This window comes from Nicotiana tomentosiformis, chromosome 6 (assembly GCF_000390325.3).
Source record: "Nicotiana tomentosiformis chromosome 6, ASM39032v3, whole genome shotgun sequence".
Classification (NCBI taxonomy): Eukaryota; Viridiplantae; Streptophyta; class Magnoliopsida; order Solanales; family Solanaceae; genus Nicotiana; species Nicotiana tomentosiformis.
The window spans coordinates 13,303,193-13,322,902 of NC_090817.1; the positions used below are offsets into that span (position 1 = coordinate 13,303,193).

At 38.1% G+C, this 19,710-nt stretch overlaps 2 protein-coding genes across 3 annotated transcripts; one reads left to right on the plus strand and one right to left on the minus strand.

Moving 5' to 3' along the window:
- Positions 1 to 7,783: 7,783 nt before the first annotated feature.
- On the plus strand, positions 7,784 to 10,295 carry LOC104113921 (uncharacterized). Its single transcript, XM_009624240.4, has 2 exons — positions 7,784 to 8,065; positions 9,781 to 10,295. The coding sequence occupies exons 1-2, from the start codon at positions 7,904 to 7,906 to the stop codon at positions 9,928 to 9,930; spliced, it is 312 nt and encodes a 103-aa protein (XP_009622535.1). The 5' UTR covers positions 7,784 to 7,903; the 3' UTR covers positions 9,931 to 10,295.
- A 272-nt stretch (positions 10,296 to 10,567) lies between these two features.
- On the minus strand, positions 10,568 to 18,576 carry LOC104113920 (zinc finger CCCH domain-containing protein 16). Of its 2 annotated transcripts, none has more exons than XM_070177130.1 (10): positions 18,413 to 18,576; positions 16,619 to 16,823; positions 14,597 to 14,685; positions 14,412 to 14,507; positions 13,626 to 13,719; positions 12,172 to 12,554; positions 11,743 to 11,844; positions 11,452 to 11,667; positions 11,228 to 11,300; positions 10,568 to 11,023 (listed from the first exon to the last, which is right to left on the minus strand). In XM_070177130.1, the coding sequence occupies exons 1-10, from the start codon at positions 18,454 to 18,456 to the stop codon at positions 10,985 to 10,987; spliced, it is 1,341 nt and encodes a 446-aa protein (XP_070033231.1). In that variant the 5' UTR covers positions 18,457 to 18,576; the 3' UTR covers positions 10,568 to 10,984. The 2 variants fall into 2 exon arrangements, with proteins under 2 accessions (XP_070033231.1, XP_009622533.1); XM_009624238.4 differs by having other exon boundaries at positions 11,452 to 11,665; positions 11,738 to 11,844.
- Between the last annotated feature and the right edge of the window lie 1,134 nt (positions 18,577 to 19,710).

Sequence of the window (19,710 nt, forward strand, 5' to 3'; positions counted from 1 at the left end):
AATTATTCACTATATTTCAGAATTTACTTCCGCAATTGTTCTTTGTTAGTAATAAATTTAAAAATTATTTTAAAAATGGATAATATTATTCTAACGTTGGCTTGACTAGCAAGTAAAATGTTAGGCACCATCACGGTCCGAAGGTGAGAATTTCGGGTCATGATAATAAATTGAGCAGTAAATGGGAGAACGAGTTATAATACTCAAAACGACCGGCCGGATCGTTACACCCTCAAATCTCTCTCCCTTTAGAGTTTCAACCACACTGAAAGTTAATAGGATCTAGTCCAGCTTGAAGTATCTTAGACAATGAAAAGATTTGATTTGCTTGGAACATCTAAAAATAAAAGGAATTCCGAAGCAGTCATCGTCGAAATAGTCATATGTTCTATAGCCTATAGTTGGTGTAGATTGATAGAGCCTCTTGTGTTTGTACCTAAAAGTTCCATGTAGCATCTATTTTTGGTGGCGATGGTGCACTTTCTGAAGCGAAGAGAATAGATCTGAAGTGAAGAGAGAGTAAGCGAACAAATTTAACCATGGCTTTGAATTGAGCTTTTTGAAATCTAAAGCAGAGTCGTTAGAGAAGATTTGAAGGCCGGGTATTTGTTCGTCTCCATTTCTAGTTTTAATACAATGTATACAGTATTTTGCTTGGCCAAAAAACGCCATCTCCGGCAAACTTTCTTCTCTTCTTTGCTATTGAGTCACATATAATGATACAAATACATTGTATTTTGTACAAATACTTTCAAATACATTATATCTTCATATAAATATATTATTTTTTTGTCTGTATTTATGTATTTTGAAGGTCAGTATTTTTTGAATACAGCCGAATATCACTATTTTTTATAATATTTTATTGTTTGAATACAACTGAATTACATACGGTGAATTGAATACAATGTATAATAGTGAATAATGAATATCGATGAATTAAATACAATGTATAAAGTCGAACTGAATAGAACGGTATACACCCTATTTCTTGATTTTGTTGTTGTTTGAATACAACTGAATTCAATATAGTGAAATTGGATACAATTCAATATTGAGCTTTCCGTTATTAAACACCCATTTCAGGTGGATTCAGGAGGAAGTTCCAGTTCAGAATGTACCAGTTGGACCAGTTCAGGTCCCGGAAGGATTCATAGCCACTCCAGTACTTCAGGACGCTCTAGTCCGTTTGGTAAGTCTTATGGAGGGCATGGCCTAGAATGATACATTTTCAGTGGCACCAGCCGTCTTACAGGCTGGGGAGGAGCACAAACTCCCACTACTCCCGCTCCGGAGCAGATAGCTCCCCAGAATCAGGCTCCAGCAGCCCCGCCAGTTGGGGTAGTTCAGCCAGTTATTGCAGCACAGACCGATGATAGGCCCGCCATGTCTTTTGAGGCCTCATTGAGACTGGATAAGTTTACTAAGCTCTTTCCAATTCACTTCAGTGGTACACCTTCTGAGGACCCACATGATTATCTTGAACGCTGCCACGAGGTGTTGCAGAACATGGGTATAGTTGAGACCAATGGGGTTGATTTTGCTGTATTTCAGATGACGGATTCCGCCAAGAGGTGGTGGAGAGATTATACATTGACCAGACCAGTTGGATCACCTGCACTTACCTAGGAGCAGTTCTCTCAGCTATTTCTGGAGAAGTTCCTTCCTATCACACTGAGAGAGGAATTCCAAAAGCAATTTGAGCGTCTATAGCAGGGCAGTATGATTGTTACTCAATATGAGTCCCATTTTGTGGATTTGGGCAGGCATACTCTCCTTTTACTACCTACTGAGGGAGAGAGAGTGAGTAGGTTTATTGAGGGACTCACTCACCCTATCAGGCTTCAGATGGCCAAGGAGACCGGAAGTGAGATTTCGTTTCAGGAGGCTGCTAATGTCGCAAGGAGGATCGAGATGGTTCTTGCACATGAGAGAGGGCAGAGGTCCGATAAGAGGCCTCGTCAGTTCGGTGGCTTCAGTGGTGCCTCGTCTGGAGGCAGTGGTAATTTTGGTAGGGGTCATCCTCCTAGACCGTTTCATTCAGCACTTCATGCATCTCACAGTGCTTTAGGGAGTCACGGTCCTATTATGCCTTACTATGGGCAGCCCAGCATTTAGTGCACATTCAGCTCCTATCAGTGCACCACCACTCCAGAGTTACTACAGCGGTTATCCGGCCCATCTAGGTCAGCTTCAGCTTCAGCAGCCATGATATCAGGATGACTGTTATGAGTGCGGGAACATTGGTCACATCAGGAGGTATTGCCCTAGATTGGCGAGTAACAGATCTCCGCAAGATTCTCGTACCATCATACCGGCACCGGTTGCTTCACCGCCTGCTCAGCCATCTAGAGGTAGGGGTCAGGCAGCTAGAGGTGGAGGTCAGGCCATTAGAGGTGGAGGTGAGACCGTTAGAGGTGGAGGCCAGCCAGTTAGAGATCGTCCCAGGGCACAGTTCAGAGTTGTGGGGCCCAGCCCCAATTTTATGCTTTTCCAGCTAGGCCTGAGGCCGAGTTATCTGATGTTGTGATCACATGTATTATTCCAGCTTGCCATAGAGATGCTTCAGTTCTATTTGATCCAGGATCTACTTATTCCTATGTGTCCTCCTATTTTGCTTCATATTTGGCTGTGCCTTGTGATTCTCTGAGTGCTTCTGTCTGTGTATCTACACCGGTGGGAGACTCTGTTGTAGTAGATCATGTCTATCGTTCGTGAGTGGTTACTATTGGTAATCTTGAGACTAGTGTGGATCTTCTACTTCTTGATATGGTAGATTTTGATGTCATCTTGGGTATGGATTGGCTGTCCCCTTATCATGCTATATTGGATTGTCATGTCAAGACAGTGACCCTAGCTATGCCGGGGTTACCTCGGTTAAAGTGGAAAGGAACTCCTAGTCATTCTGCTAGCAGGGCTATTTCTTATATGAAAGCTCGGCGTATGGTAGAGAAAGGGTGTCTAGCCTATTTGGCTTATATTCACGATCCTAATGCGGATGTTCCTTCTATGGACTCAGTACCGGTTGTTCGTGAATTTCCAGAAGTATTTCCTATAGATTTGCCGAGGATGCCACCCGACAGAGATATTGATTTCTGTATTGATTTGGCTCCGGGCACTCTGCCCATTTCTATTCCACCATACCGTATGGCCCCGCCAAAGTTGAAAGAATAGAAAGAGCAGTTACAAGACTTGCTTGATCAGGGATTCATTAGACCTAGTGTCTCGCCCTGGGGTGCACCAGTATTATTTATAAAGAAGAAATATAGATCTATGCGGATGTGTATAGATTATCGGCAGTTGAACAAGGCCGCTATCAAAAACAAATATCTGTTGCCAAAAATTGATGACTTATTTGATCATCTTCAGGGTGCCAAGGTATTTTCGAAGATTGATTTGAGGTCTGGTTACCATTAGTTGAAGATTAAGGCGTCTGATATCCCTAAGACAGCTTTTCGGGCTCGGTATGGGCATTACGAATTACTAGTGATGTCATTTGGGTTGACAAATGCCCCAGCAACATTTATGGATCTGATGAATCGGGTGTTCAAGCCCTATTTAGATTCTTTTGTGGTTGTGTTCATTGATGATATCTTGATTTACTCCAGCGGTTGAGAGGAGCATGAGCAACATCTTCGAAGTGTGCTTCACACTTTGAAGAATAATCAGTTATATGCCAAGTTTTCAAAATGTGAATTTTGGTTAGACTCAGTTGCCTTTTTGGGGCATGTTGTATCGGCATAAGGCATAGAGGTGGATCCTAATAAGATAGAGGTTGTTCAAAATTGGCCTAGACCTACTTCAGTTAAAGAGATCCGGAGTTTCCTGAGTTTGGCAGGTTATTATCATCGGTTCGTGGAAGGGTTTTCATCGATAGCAAGCACATTGGCCAGACTAACCCAGAAGGGTGTCCCATTCAGATGGTCAGACGAGTGTGAGTTGAGCTTTCAGAAGCTCAAGACTGCTTTGACTATGGAGCCAATATTGGTATTACCCACAGGTTCAGGATCATATACAGTATATTGGGATGCATCTCACATTTGTCTTGGTGCAGTATTAATGCAAGATGGCAGGGTGATTGCATATGCGTCGCGGAAGTTGAAGGTTCACGAGAAGAATTATCTTGTTCATGACTTAGAACTGGCAGCCATTATTCATGCGCTGAAGATTTGGAGGCACTACCTCTACGGTGTCTCGTGTGAGGTATTTATTGATCATCGAAGCCTTCAGTACCTGTTCAAACAAAAATATCTTAATTTGAGGCAGAAAAGATGGTTGGAGTTGTTGAAAGACTATGATATCACCATTTTGTATCACCCCGGAAAGGCCAATGTGGTGGCCGATGCTTTGAGTAGAAAGGTTGTGAGTATGGGTAGTCTTGCGTATATTCCGGTTGGTGAGAGGCCATTAGCTGCAGATGTTCAGACTTTGGCTAATCAGTTCGTGAGGTTAGATGTTTCAGAACCCAGTCGGGTTCTAGCTTGCACAGTCGCTCGGTCTTCTTTATATGAGCGCATCAGAGAGAGGCAGTATGATGATCCTCATTTACTTGTCCTTAAGGACACGGTGCGGCACGGTAATGCCAAACATGTTGTTGTGGGGGAAGATGGAGTTCTGCAAATGCAGAGTCGTATTTGTGTGCCTAATGTGGATGAGCTTCGTGAATTAATTCTTGAAGAGGCACACAGTTCCAGGTATTCTATTCATCCAGGTACCGCCAAAATGTATAAAGATTTGCGGCAACATTATTGGTGGAGGAGAATGAAAAAGGATATAGTTGCATATATAGCTCGGTGTTTGAATTGTCAACAACTTAAATACGAGCATCAGAGACCTGGTGGTTTGCTTCAGAAGTTAGAAATTCTTGAATGAAAATGGGAGCGTATCACTATGGATTTTGATGTTGGACTCCCACGGACTTAGAGAAAATTTGACGCATTTTGGGTCATTGTGGAGAGGTTAACCAAATCAGCACATTTCATTCCAGTGGCAGTTACCTATTCTTTAGAAAGGTTAGTTGAAGTTTACATTCGTGAGATTGTCCGCCTTCACGGTGTGCCCGTGTCTATTATTTCAAATTGAGGTACGCAGTTTACCTCACATTTCTGGAGAGCTGTACAACGTGAGTTGGGCACGCGGGTGGAGTTAAGTACAACATTTCATCCACAGACAGACGGACAGTCAGAGCGCACTATTCAGATATTGGAAGATATGCTTCACGCTTGTGTTATAGATTTTGGAGGTTCTTGGGATCATTTCTTACCACTTGCGGAGTTTGCTTATAATAATAGCTACCAGTAGAGCATTCATATGGCTCCATATGAGGCATTATACGGAAGGCGATGTCGTTCGCCAGTTGGCTGGTTTGAACCGGGAGAGGCTCGGTTATTGGGTATCGATTTGGTACAAGATGCCTTGGATAAGGTCAAGATTATTGAGGATCGACTTCGCACAGCTCATTCTAGGCAAAAGAGTTATGCCGACCGTAAAGTTCGTGATATTGCATTCATGGTTGGAGAAAGAATATTACTCCGAGTTTCACCTATGAAAGGTGTAATGAGGTTCGGAAAGAAGGGCAAGTTGAGCCCTAGGTATATCAGACCCTTTGAAATTCTTGAAAGGGTGGGTGAAGTAGCCTACAGGCTTGCATTACCACCTAGTTTATCAGCGGTTCATCCAGTGTTCCATGTGTCTATGCTCCGAAAATATCATGGTGATCCGTCCCATGTGTTAAATTTCAGCTTAGTCCAATTGGACAAATATTTGCCTTACGAGGAGGAGCCGGTGGCTATTCTAGCCCGGCAGGTCCGACAGTTGAGGTCTAAGAGTTATCCTTCAGTACAGGTGCAATGGAGAGGTCAGACGGTAGAGGCATCTACCTGGGAGTCCGAGTCGGACATGCGGAGTAAATATCCACACTTATTCACCAGCTCAGGTATTTTTTTTTTCTAACTCCGTTCGAGGACGAATGTTTGTTTTAGAGGTGGAGAATGTGATGACCCAAAATGTCATCTTTAAATTTAATAAGTAATTTTATATTCTAAAATCTTAAAAAGTACTAATTATCATTCCTCGACTTGTGTGCACAGTCCGTAAAATTTTCAGGAAAGTTTTTATGTGAATAATGGATTAAAATGTGAAATAGAGCCTTGAAACTCAATTGAGTTGACTTTGGGCAATATTTTGAGCAAACAGACCCGGATCAGTATTTTGACAGTTTCGGTAGCTCCGTATCGTGATTTGACCACGGGGTTGACTTTTTAATATCGGAGCCGGAATACGATTCTGGAAATTTGAATAGCTCTGTTATGTCATTTATGACTTGTGTGCCAAATTTGAAGTCATTTCGAATTCATTTAATATGTTTTTGGCACGAGATTTGCAAATTGAAAAGTTTAAAACTCTTAAGTTCGAATCGGGGTGTGAATTGTAAGTTCAGCGTTGTTTGACGTGATATTAGACCCCGAGTAAGTCCGTATTATGTTACGGGACTTGTTGGTATATTCGGACGTGGTCCCGAGTACCCCGAGTGTGATTCGAATTGAAATCGGAACAAGAATTGGACTTAAGCAAAATCTGAAATTTTGCCTTCTGTTGTAATCGCACCTGCGGATTTTTGACTGCAGGTGCGAGCTCGCAAAAGCGAGCCTTCCATCGCAGATGCGCCCGGGCGTGGCTGGGCAAAAGTACGCAGGTGGAGAAACATGCACGCACCCGCGCGTCCGCAGAAGCGGACACAATAATTGCAGAAGCGGAGGTCAGCGCAGGTGCGCATTTTTCCTCCGCAGATGCGAGATTTTCTCGCAAATGCGATCTCGCAAATGCAAGCCCAGGCACCGCAGGTGCAGAAATGCCTGGGCAGTGTATAAATTGAAGAGTCCGATATTATTTCCACATTTTGGTCGTTTTGAGCTCGGTTAAGGCGAATATTTGGGCGATTTTCACGGAAAACATTGGGGTAAGTGTTCCTTATCCTATATTGATTATATTTCATGATTCCATACTCGTTTATATCATGAATCCGTGAATTTATGGAAGAAAAATCAGATTTTTCTAAAAATCTTCCAAAAAACAAACGATTCATTCATGCTTCGACTAGTTCATCATGCTTTTGAATAGTTCAATTAAACGTGTCTACTAGAATTTCGGACTATCAGCTAATTAAATCGTTTCCGAGTCAAACTAAGTATGATGAGATTTCTATGAGAAGGACATTACGGTAAGTATATTTAATTCCGTCAAGGTTTCATATTCAATAATAATTATATTTAATATATCTTGATAAATATGATTTTCATGTATCTGAATCATTAAATCTTAACTAAATCAAAGAAGGTCATTGACCTAGAGAAAAAATATTAAGTATTATTGTATTCTTTAAGTGATTTTACAACTTTAATCACATAATTGTATGATTTCATAATATTTCGTTCTATTTTTTCCTTTTATTGTGCCAAAATATTACCAAATTAGTTGGTTTGGATTGTATATTATATTCCTTTTTTTTAAGGAATTGATTATTGAATTTTGTAAGTATTAAATTTCGTACATATTCAGTTGAAATTAATTTTAGAATATTTATGCGATTGAAAGTTTATTAATTTTTGTACGCGTTTCATAATAATTGACATAAAATATTAGTTCATCGCACAAACATAAAGACTAGTATTTTTAAAAAAGTGGGTATCATCTCCCCCAATTTATAATAACAAGGGTTGATAATGTACAGGAGAACAAATTTCGTGGGTCTAAATGCCACTTATTGCATACTTAAGGGAAGATGGTGCACATCACCAATATATGAATTTATTAGTGAAAAACAAAGTCTAAAATTTAACGGCGTCGTCACAGTCGACATTGTAGGGTTTAGGCCGTAGACGGTGGTTTTAGCATTGTAATTGCGATGAAGCCGGTGGTAGGGAGAGTAGTGTCGAACAAAATGCAGAAATCAGTAGTGGTGGCAGTCGATCGGCTCTTCCACAACAAGCTTTACAATCGATATGTTAAGCGCACCTCCAAATTCATGGCTCATGACGAGAAGAACGAGTGCAATATCGGTGACCGCGTAATCTCCTTTTTCTCACTGTGTGTGTGTGTGTGTGCGTTTTTATTCTGTTTGTATAGTCTTAGATTACTTGAGCTTTTTTAATTATGAGCTTCTGAACTCGCAATTGACTTCAAAATAAATTTTGTTTCAATGCAAAAAAAAAAAAAAAAAAAAGAGAGAAGTCTCCGCAGTGTAGCCGCTCCCCAAAATAATAGCCGGCAAATGTATATTTTCTGTGTATTAATGTATAATATACATATTTTATACATAATCAATGTATTTTTTTTGTGTGTGTATTTGGCTAGCGGCTATTAATTACTTTGGGCTGACGACCAAATGTGTTAAAAGCCCCAAAAAAAGCACCTAAATTTACCCATATCTACACTCACTATAGATTTTCATTTCATTTTCCTAATTCTTGGTTGAGCCATTTTTAGTGTGTACATGAAGTTGGTGAAAAAACTGGACTTTTTCAGTGGAAATGTTGCTGATGATGTTATTTTGGTCTTTGATCATTCAAGCGGTTTAAACTATGAGCTTGTAAACTCGCCAAATCTTTACCAAACATATTCAGATCCAAACACAATCTTATATATAAGAAGAAGAAAAGATCTTTCTTGATCAATCCATTTGTCGCTCATTTTTCAATATATTGTTAAAGCTCTCAGTCAACGTACTAGGGAAGGAAATGATCTATATATGAAATGAAAGAATCTGGAGTCGTAAATGGAGAAAATATTTAAGAATCAAAAGTGGTCCTAGTTTATGGAATGAATTGTTGGGAGCTCGCATGGGAGTTGGTTATTAGACTCCAAAATAATTGTTTGTTGCAATGAAAAATAATCACCTAAAATTATGCATGCCTAGACTCATCTTGGAGCTTCATTTTTATCCAAGTTCTTGGTTGACAATGTGTTCCTATCATCTGTGCCTGTTTGTGGGTACATAAAGTTGGTGACGTCCTTTTCACTTTCAGTTGAAATTTTCTGAATAATGTTATTTCAAGGTCCCAACTCCCAACTATGGATAAAGAATTTGGGTTTGCGGTAGGTTATAGTCGAATTATGATACACCTCTCAAGACTAAATTAGAATGGAACTGGTTGGGATTTGTATAACGACCGCAATTAATTTGGGATTGTGTTGTCGTTGATTTATGTGTTCTTGTTATGGCATTTCTGATTATATTACACCTAGAGTTATACAAGAGAGAAAAGAGGAGGCTTCCCCTCGGAATATTAATAAGTATGAAAAATGCTTTTAACCACGAGTTTGAGAAAGAAGGGGACTGGCTGTAAGGAAAACCCTAATGTATCTATTTTAAGTTGAGGGAAAGATGTGAGGATTCAGATAGAGACTTGGTGAATTGTAAGTGTAAATAATGTATATCCTTGCTTCGTCTGATTAAAGGTTCTTTTGCTCTTTTTTTTTTTGATAAGGTTGAAGGTTCTTTTACTTTTTTCCTCGTCAAATTATTATTTACTACAATATATAGCTGCAGCGAATGTAACTCTTTTATCGAACTGCTTTGTCAGGATGATTTACTTTAATCCTTTAATGTCATCACACTTAGAACTTTAAATTACATCCTTCGTGTACATTGCATTGTATCTTACCATGAACTCATTCTGTTAACTTCCTGCTTGCTTGTTTAAGATTGATGTCTCAAATGTAGCTAGATTTGGTGTAATCTGTGAACAAGAAGTTAAGTTTTGGATGAAATTGCAATTTCAGGTTAAGTTGGATCATTCAAGACCACTGAGCAAGCGTAAGCACTGGGTTGTTGCTGAAATATTGAAAAGAGCAAGAATTTATGTGCCTCCTTCAGCACGTTCTCCAACTGGAACAGACAGCAAAACTGAAGTGTCTCCTAATGCTAGTTAGAGCTGAAAAAGAAGTATTATCTCCATCTTTGCATTGCGTATCCAGAACAAATGCATATTTTCCATGCTTTTTGATGTTTTTGGTCCACTACTGTGAAACGAGTACATCTCAACTGCTGTTTTGGGATTGAAGACCCAGTTGGAAGCGGTGTTTGGGTCTGCATTGGTGAATAGACCCAAACAGCCAAAGTAGAAGACAGTAGGAGCTATAATATTCAAGGCTGTTAAGCAACTAAATGTTATAGTCCTGCAATTGCCATAATCTCTTCTTTCATTGGATCTTAACCTAAAATGGGTACAAGTTATGGTTTTCTGGTGGTACTGTCATTACCGGCTATGAAGGTGGTTTCATCATTTTGTTGTGAATCTTGTCTAAATTACGCTTCTTGGTAGCTCTTAAACTTAGTAACAGAGTGTCTATTTTTTTTTTCCGATGCTTGTTGTATGTTGGTTAAAGTATTTTCATGAGCATGCACTGCACATATTTTACAACATCGGAGCAGAACTTCATGTTGCTGTACAAATCTACAGTATCAAAATCTGGAGCAGAGTTGCTGCTATGAGCTAGTGAGGATTGTTCTCGACGCATATTGGTAAAGTGAGTTTATGAGTTGCTCTAATTTGTACGTCCAAGAAAGTGAAAATACCATGCAAATGAATTGGCAACTTGAGAAAACAAAATTTTGATACTCGTAGTAATTGGGATTTGGCTAGCCATTTCTACACCTTATTACTATAACTATTCAAATAACATTAATAAAGAAATATCATGACTTATCAATTTCGTTTTCTTCTTTGACTCTTATACAAGCTCTCAACTTGATAATATTACAACTCTTTCAACAGCTGAGAAAACGATATTTGACCCCTCTTTGGAAGCGTATAAAGGGAGAAGATATTGTAAACCCGTCTTCACAAGCAATAACGTGTTAGGAACTTCACCATATGTCCAAAATTCTCTGCTTCTTTGACAACGAACCATGTCACAAAAAAGAAATTTCTTCTGTATCTGATTTACACTGACAACCTTCAATAGGCAGGTGCCAGAAACAGTCCTAAAAGATATATTTGTCTGGGGGTGCTTCTTCTGGAATCTGAAAAGCAACAAGAATTAAAAAAAACACGAACGATGGAATTTTTTAATATGTTATCTTTAATGTTTTACGCTAGCATTAAATTAAATACATAGGTAGACATGCTTGCAGATGCACCATCTTCTTCCATCTTCAAGGGAGGTTATTTTTATTTTTAATTTTATATTTAGTGTTCAAAGGGAGGAAAATATGTTAAGAGCTTACCTCCCCAATTTTCCATTCCTTCTTTGTCCAAATGCTGTTATCCCCACTGAATTCCTCTGTTGATGCAGCATTCCTGCAAAACAAGAACACCCAAAAGGACCTCATCAGTAAGTTACCATTTCATATTTCAACAGAAACTGAAAAAACCGAAATATTTGATGATTTAATTCTCAAGAGTCTATATAATAATTATGGCAAGTTAAGTAACTACTGCTGGAACTTACATCAAGTTGATGTTGAAAGGGGACACCGCAACTGAAGCAGAAAAATGCCCCTGAGGAGTAGGAAGTTGGTCGCTAGAGGGATTAGGAAAATGTTGCGAGGTAGTTGAGGTAGAAAATGGGTTCCTCTCAGAACTAGCTGAAATATTGCTGGGAGTGAGAGGATTTTGATGTGACTGGGATGTGACTTGGCTTCCGAAGCCAAAGGAACCTGAACCTGCAAATAAAGTCGAGCTAAATAAAATGCATAATCAAGAATTAATAACACTTAAAACCCGTGTTAAATCACCTGCCGCATTCCCAAATGAAAAAGCATTCGCCCCAGAAGAACTTGATGTCTTAACAGAGTTCCCAAGGGTACTGGGTTTCCCAAATGTATTAGTTGGAGCAGATGCCCTGTTAATTAAAAAAATGTAGACAGAAGTTGGTAAAAGCCAAATCTCTAGTGGTATGCAGATTTATGGTCGAAATTACACGTATGAGAAAAATAATCGCTTTTTTTTTTTACCCAAGGGTGTGGCTTAGTGAGTCAATGAAGTGAGCTGAGAACCATGAGAACCAAGTGCTCGCTTTTTCTAACAGATTTTGTAATAGGAAAATGTCCTAATGGTAATGTCCAGCACTTGGTTCCTGCTTTGCTATAACTAAAGTTTACCTATCAAAGAAGCAAAAAACTTGGTGTAAATGCACTAATGTAGGTAATATTCATGCATCAGTTCTAACCCTGTATTCAGTAAAGCTCCCAACTGACTAAAACTTGAGGCTGAAGGAGGAAAACTGCTTTGATCACTCAACGATGCATTTGGCGCGGCACCAGGAAAAGGACTTTGAGCACTCAATGAGGCATTCGGCGTGGTACCAGGAAAAGGACTTTGAGCACTCAATGAGGCATTCAGCGCGGTACCAGGAAAAGGACTTTGAGCACTCAATGAAGCATTCGGCGTGGTACCAGGCAAAGGGCTTTGAGCAATCAATGAAGCATTCGGGGCGGCACCGGGAAAAGGACTTTGACCATTAGGAACAGAAGTTGATGGAGCTACATAATTCCGCAATAGATTTTCAAATTCAGCTGCTTTAGAATTGAGCATGTTCCTCTCTCTCTCAACCTGCATTAACACGACGACAGAAAACAGTTTGTTAAGAACTTAGACGCAAGACCACAAGATGCTTTTAGACGAAGACTATGATAGAGTTTACTGATAAGTAATGAGATAGTCAAAGATTGGCACCAAGGCAGTTCCAGCCCTAGCAAAAGGTCTACTGAAAATCGATGCAAAGTAACCTATACAAATCTGAAACAGCAATTATGATCTTTTCCCTGGATAGTAAAAGAAGTGAGCCAAGATAAGGTGAGAATTTCATATGGAAGCAGCAATGGAACCGTAGTCTGCTCAAACTCGGGAAAATCCACTTGGGAAAGAAAGGCAGGTACATCTAGCTCAAGTAGGAAGGTTCAAGTATGACCTAGTAAAATGAGAAAAGGTGATGAAGCCAGTAGAAAGGGACACTTGGGGTTGAGAAACTTAAGACTATAAATAACAGTCAAAAGGGGAGGCTTTTGGAGGTTTAGCTTCTGCTGACAAGTTTTCTAGGGCCCTATGTGTCAGCATACATGTCATCCACGTGTCAGCGTATGTGTCAATGATAAATGTCAACAAGGATTCCGTTTGCTAAATTGGAGGCAAAGGGCAGAAATGGTCTACTTTTTAGATGGCAAGTGTCTTTTCGTTTGCAAATTATAACAGAGGGTGGGTGAAAGTCTGAGATAGTCCTTATCAAGAGAGCGCTACGAAAATCTATCATTTGCACTAAGCATATCAAAAGTATCATCACTATCCTTCCCAAAAAACAAACTGCAAAATTTTAGAAATCATTACTCAAAGTGAACTTGCTCCTCTCTCAACATATTTTCAGGGGAGGAAGGAAGAAAGAAAACTCAACCAGGTGATGGAAGAGGAAAAGCTTGATCATGTTAATGTAGCTCTCTAACTAATCTAAAGCACTCTGCTTGACTTAGAAGTCTTCCTTCCCGATAAGATAAAATTCTTTGCTAGAATTTTGAGAACAAGTTTCATTTAAGGCATATATACAGATATGAAACCAACAATGTTCAATTGCATCGAACAGTATCAGCCGACAATACAGAGCAAAAGAAGGCAGCAAAGGTGGTGTCTTACAATAGACATCAAGCTCTGTCCACGTTTTGCATCATCATATGCTGCTGCTCGTAGCTCTTCATAGCTAACATCACCGGTAACATCACATGGACCGCTGCATACAAAAGAAGTTGCAGTTCTTGATCAATCTCTATGATCTACTAGTTCATGAAACAGGCAATGCAGATAGAACTTGAACCTAAGCCCACCAGATATATGCAGGGGTCCATAGAATAAAATTTTGCTTCTTTTTGTTTTCCTTTTAGTTTCAGAAAAGAGAAAGAGTAGAAACTAAGAGTACTCTCTCCATAGAAGAGTCGCAACAAGGGAACTTCGTACGATAGTTTAGTTTGAAAAACATGGATAGTAAGAGAGGAAGATGCAATCACTTCTCCAACCAAAGTTCCTAAGAGTAGGAGTCTAAGATTTGAAAATTTGTAATCTCCCAAGACAAGCAGTTATCAAGTCGTCAATTACAAGTTAGAAGAACAGATATGGGTGTAATAGCTAATGAAAAGAACAAATAACAAATTATACTAGTATTTGCGTTAATGCATGATTCGTTGTTTGAGTAGTACAAGAGATCAAAGTACATAAATTGGCAAACGAAAGTGAAGGGTTAGAGATCTTCATTTTTCCAATTCATTAACTTCCAATAATAATTTAACACTAATTAAAGAAGCTGGATGACTCGCCAAACAAAAATGTTTTAATCTTCACTAGATCTTATTCATGAGAGAAACTGAAAGTATGAGGCAAGATAATTTAGCAAAGTGCGTCAAGTGAAGATAAGATCTAGAAACATACTTTTTTCGATGACCATAGCATGTAAGCAACCACATTGGCTTCTCATTATTAAAATCTTCCATAATCTGGCGTCTGCATGAGTCAGAATCTGTGCAGCTACACATGTAGCAGAACCAAACCGTTAATTCCATTTAAACCATAAAGCTAAACGCAAAACAGAAAGGGTTGTGCCACAAAGAACTCACGTGTGATTAGGTGCTACAGGCTGATTATCAGATTGCCGCGATGAAGAACTGTTGGTACTTGTAGAACGAGTCCACTTATTTTCGAAAGGCTAAAAAACAAAAAAGAAGATAAACAGAGTTAATATGTATCATTTTCGACAAAAAAAGTTAATATGCATCATCTATCCATTCATTTTAATTCTTCATAGAACCTAGAAAACTGGATAGAATTGAACCTACACATACTCATGCACAGGCCAATACATAGTATTACATAAATATGTCATGTTATCAGATAAAGGAATAATACAGAAAGTTCCAGCAAAACCATACACAGATATTGTCTCGCCAGTATGTAACTATTAGCAATAGAAAACTCTAGTTACCTCAAAAACAAAACAATAAGTATTAAGCTCCATAAACTTATATTAAAAAAATAGTTAACTCCATAAGTTTCCATTGATTAACCTTTACTTTAGATTCATGTGATTTTTTCTTTTGAAGATAGCATCAATGACGTTCTTCCTAGACATGTCAAATGGGCCGGGTCGACCCACGAACCGGCCCACATAACCCATTAATATTGACCCTTTTAACCGGCCCATGACCCATGAAACCCTAACCGGACCAACCCATTAATTTAACGGGACTGGGCCGGGCTATAATATTTTAACCCACTAAACCGGCCCGAACCAGCTCACATATATATTCAAACAAGTGGTAAAAAATTGAATCCAAACATTGAAGAAAGAATATAATACCAGACACTATGAAGCGTCTTGTCGAAATAGTCGAATTCCATATGTTTTAGACTATTAGTTATAGAAATAGTCGAATTCCATATGTTTCTCAAGTTTTAATGTTAATAAAGTATGATTTTTCTTTCATTTTCATTCTAACCGGCTTCAAGGACATGTAGTAATTTCAAGTTCGTATATACTTACAAAGTTTGAAATTTTTATCATTTATTAGTTTTAAACTTTTTTAATTAAATTGGATTCGGTCCATTAGGGCCCGGGTTAAGGGGTTACGGGTTACAGGTCTAGGTTGGGTCAACATGTTTTGATTAATGGGTCAAATCCGGACCGGTCCCTATAAGAAAGTGAACCGGCCCAGCCCGGTTAAGGACCCACGGACCAAGAGTCAACAGGTTCGGTTTAGGGTCGCGCCGACCCATTTAACAGGTCTAGACTTCTACCTTTGCTGAAATCAAAAGGTAGCCTTTTAAAGAAAAGCTTCAAATAGCATATGAAATTACCTAGCACGTCTTGCTAATGATTGTTTGTTCTTTTTCAACAAATGAAAAGGGCCATTACATCATTCAACCAAAATCACGTTCTTTTCCTTTTTCTATATGGCATACCCCAAAAATTACATTCTTATTAATACATATTCAAGAAAATACAAGGCCCGTCTTTAAAACTAATAAAATGAATTTCTCAGATGTGTAAATTCCATACTTCGTATTCTTCCGATTCTTTTTATGACTCACCATCATTTCTTCAACTTCTAAAAGTACTACCACCTAACACTAGCAACATGTGAACACTTATGCTGAGACATAAAGATGAAGAATGATATGAATTCTAGTCCAGGACTAAAGGTTCTTGAGAAGCATTTTTCTTTATCATGTATTAGCAGGTAAAATTTGAGTATATGGAGTGAAGACTCCTCAAAATGGTACTGGGAAAGAATAGTACTTAATTACTTATATTAAATAAATACTCCTTCAATCATAAAAAGGATGGATGATACTTTCGGATTTCGAGAGTCAAACTTCTTAATTTTGACCTCAAATTCGGACGTTGAATCTTGAAATTTTTGAAATAAAATTTACATATTTGAAAACTACATAAAAAGTACAATAAGTCACAATAATTGACAATTGAAAATATTTAAAAGACATGAAAAAACCGCGATCAAAGAACTACTCGTTTGATTCTCGAAATTCAAAATTTATCATCCTTTTTGGGACGGAGGGAGTAAATAAATATTATATATCCGCAGCAACTAGCTATAATTAGAGGGTAACGGCTAAAGTACCTTATATTGACTCTGCTTGGGCCCCAGATCGTTGGACCCTCTAGACTGGAAGTTGTTCTGAACACCGAAACCATAAGGGTTGGACTTTGTCTGTTGCAGATTCGTACTCTGAAAATTAGAGGGCTGGCTGCCAAACCCAAATGGATTTGGCTTCGGCTGTTGTTGGGCAACATGAAGAAATTTACAACGTTCACCATATTGACAGCTGGATGAATAAGACAAAGATCAGATCATGTTCTTCATACTTAGGGTAACCTAATCAAAATAAGGATTACTCGGCTCCAATAAAAAACTACTAATCTGAATAATACTTTCTACATGTTTTAAGTTACACAGGTATAAGACATAACAGATAACACCACTATTCTAAGTTCTAAGATGGAATACCATACCAATCATTATTCAATCTTTGGTCAATATTATGTAATGAGGAAAAGAAATGCAACCCCCCTCCAAAAGAAAAGAAAAAAACCACACTTTTCAACCTACCTTTACATATCCCGGTAAAAATAAAAAAGTTCAATCAGGGATCTACCCATTCACCTCCACTTAATGTTTCGATAGGTCCCCATCATCTCTCACTTAAACATGGGGTATGCTTAACATTCATCCTTGATATTGTGGTAAGTAAGTCTTAACCAGAGTGCTCAATTTCAACTATTTTCAGTATCTCTAGTGGTAGTACCATTGGTAATAGCATTACAAGCAGCATAGTTATAGTAACAGAGGCCCCAAGTAGTACAGTGTAGACACCACAACTCCAGTCCCAAAAATTACATTGGCACCCAAATAAATACCATCAAAGGTAGGGATCATTTTACATTCTTGACCTTCACAGAGAAGAAAGGAAAAAAGAACGAACATAAGACAATAAGAAATACAGTGTCTCTTCTCAATTTTCTTCTTTCCCTTCTATTTCACTGGAAGCAATATTAACAGTTTAACAGTGCAAAAACTATGCCTCAATGCCAAACAAGCTGGGGTCGGCTATATGAATCATCTCATGCATAAACAATAATAACATTGTCCAGAAATTTTTTTGCTTCAGGAGAGAAGTAACAAACTTATTGAAGCCAGATCAAACAAAACAAAAGTTAAACTTTTTGCCAATCCCATACATGAACTAATGTAATTCTGTACCCCAACATAAATTTCTTCATTGAAATTAAACAAATTGCCAATCCAAGAAGAACAAAGAGACGAAAAAAGCTTGAAGCTTGGGACTATACTCAGTGGCATAACTAAGTAGGGTGAAGTAGTCGAAAAATTACACCGTACAAATAGGGTAAAAATGATATGTTTTTGCTTATATGTGAGCTGTTGAATCCCCTTGACATGAAGAAAAATTCAAGTATTATAGTGAAGGGGGTTCAAAAGTTGCTTTAGGTCATGTGTTTAAATCCCAACTGTGACATCCTAATTTATTTTTTTGAATCCACTTGTATAAATTTTTGGTTCCGCCATTCGCGATACTAGCTAAGATCATTCAGCCATTACGATAAACATGAGTACAACCATCAATCAACTACGCTTTAATCCTAAACAAGTCAGGGTCGGCTATACAAAATTCTCTAAATTCATTCCGCTCAATCCAAGCCCTCCAATACAAAATCCAAAAAATACACTTTTATGCTGACGGTAAACCAACTCTACTCCTATATACTACATATAGGGAAATCAAGAATTTTGAAATGCAGGTTTAAAGGGGTTTATCAAGAACCCTGAAATACATGGACATAATAATAAATAAAGTATGCGAATGTAATTGAAGCCAAAAAAAAACAAAATTTATACCTGCCACGCAGGAAATTTCTGCAGGGTTCTTTCCTGGGGGGCATAGCATAAATCTTTTTTGCTTATAGCTTCCGCTATTCTACTTTCTCACTTCTCAGCTTTAAACTTTCTTAGTTCGTAAGTTGTAAGGAGTACAAAATAGTGAGAAATTATGGAATACTGACCAGTGAAATCGCCTGAGAGTATATTTATATAACAACGGGTACGGGATCTTTAAAGCGTGTAATTGAAAATTGACACAAGTATAGGGGTCTTTATGCATTATTCCTTTATAGTATTTAGGAGTTTATTTACTGACTATAATAATTATTATTATTATTATTATTATTATTATTATTATTATTATTCCGTATACTGTCTACTACCTCCTCAATTATTGTCCTAGGCTCCTAGCACATAACAGTTTGTTTTTTGGGTTTAAAGTTCTAGCATAATTAGTACGGGTTAATTTCACTTATGGTCATCCAACTTATAATTTATTTCACAAAAGTCACTTATTTATTTTTCATCACTTAAAAGTCATTCAACTTTACCCTTGTAACTTAAAAGTCATTATAGTTCAAAATCTATAAAAATATCCTATAAAAATATGACATGACATTAAATTTAATTAAAAATCTAATTATAGTGCCACATAAACTTAGATGGACCGTACCCAATTTAGACCCATTTCATCCACAATTTGATTTGACCCATAACCCAAATGGATTTTAATATTTTGAACAATAGAAGGAAAAGAGAACAATTATTTTGTGCTAAAAATATCTTACTTTATTTGTTACGTAATTGTCACGACCCCAAACTCCCTCTGTAGGATGTCGTGATGGCACCTAGTCTCTAAGACTAGGTAAGCCTATCAATGCGGAATAAAAATTTAATCTAAAATAAATAAACTACAATTCAAACAATTTCAACTCCCAAAACCCGGTAGAAATTAGTCACAAGCTTCTAAGAATTTATCTTCAATGTCTCTATATATCAAGGTTTAAGAAAAATAAGGAAGAAACATAATAATGATAAAAGGGGACTCTGGAGTCTGCGGGCGCTGGCAGATATACCTCAAAGTCTCCTCATACAACTAGTTTACTGATGTCTGGTCTGATATGATGTACCTAGATCTGCACAAAAAGATGTGCAGAAGCGCAGTATGAGTACACCACAGAGGTACCCAATATCAACAAGGGCACTCCCGAGGTACCGCCTCGTAGTCCCAAATTATAAATAAATTCACAATATCTCATTTCCTTATCTCACCGCGGGAGCCTTCACAATTTATTTTAAAGAATTTTTTTTTTTCC

Coding starts and splice junctions, on each gene's coding strand:
- LOC104113921 (XM_009624240.4), top strand. CDS start 7,904: ATGAAGCCGGTGGTAGGGAGAGTAGTGTCGAACAAAATGCAGAAATCA. Junction 8,066..9,780: donor AGTGCAATATCGGTGACCGC/GTAATCTCCTTT, acceptor TTGCAATTTCAG/GTTAAGTTGGATCATTCAAG.
- LOC104113920 (XM_009624238.4), bottom strand. CDS start 18,456: ATGCCCCCCAGGAAAGAACCCTGCAGAAATTTCCTGCGTGGCAG. Junction 16,824..18,412: donor AGAAATTTCCTGCGTGGCAG/GTATAAATTTTG, acceptor TTATTCATCCAG/CTGTCAATATGGTGAACGTT. Junction 14,686..16,618: donor CCAAGCAGAGTCAATATAAG/GTACTTTAGCCG, acceptor TTTGTTTTTTAG/CCTTTCGAAAATAAGTGGAC.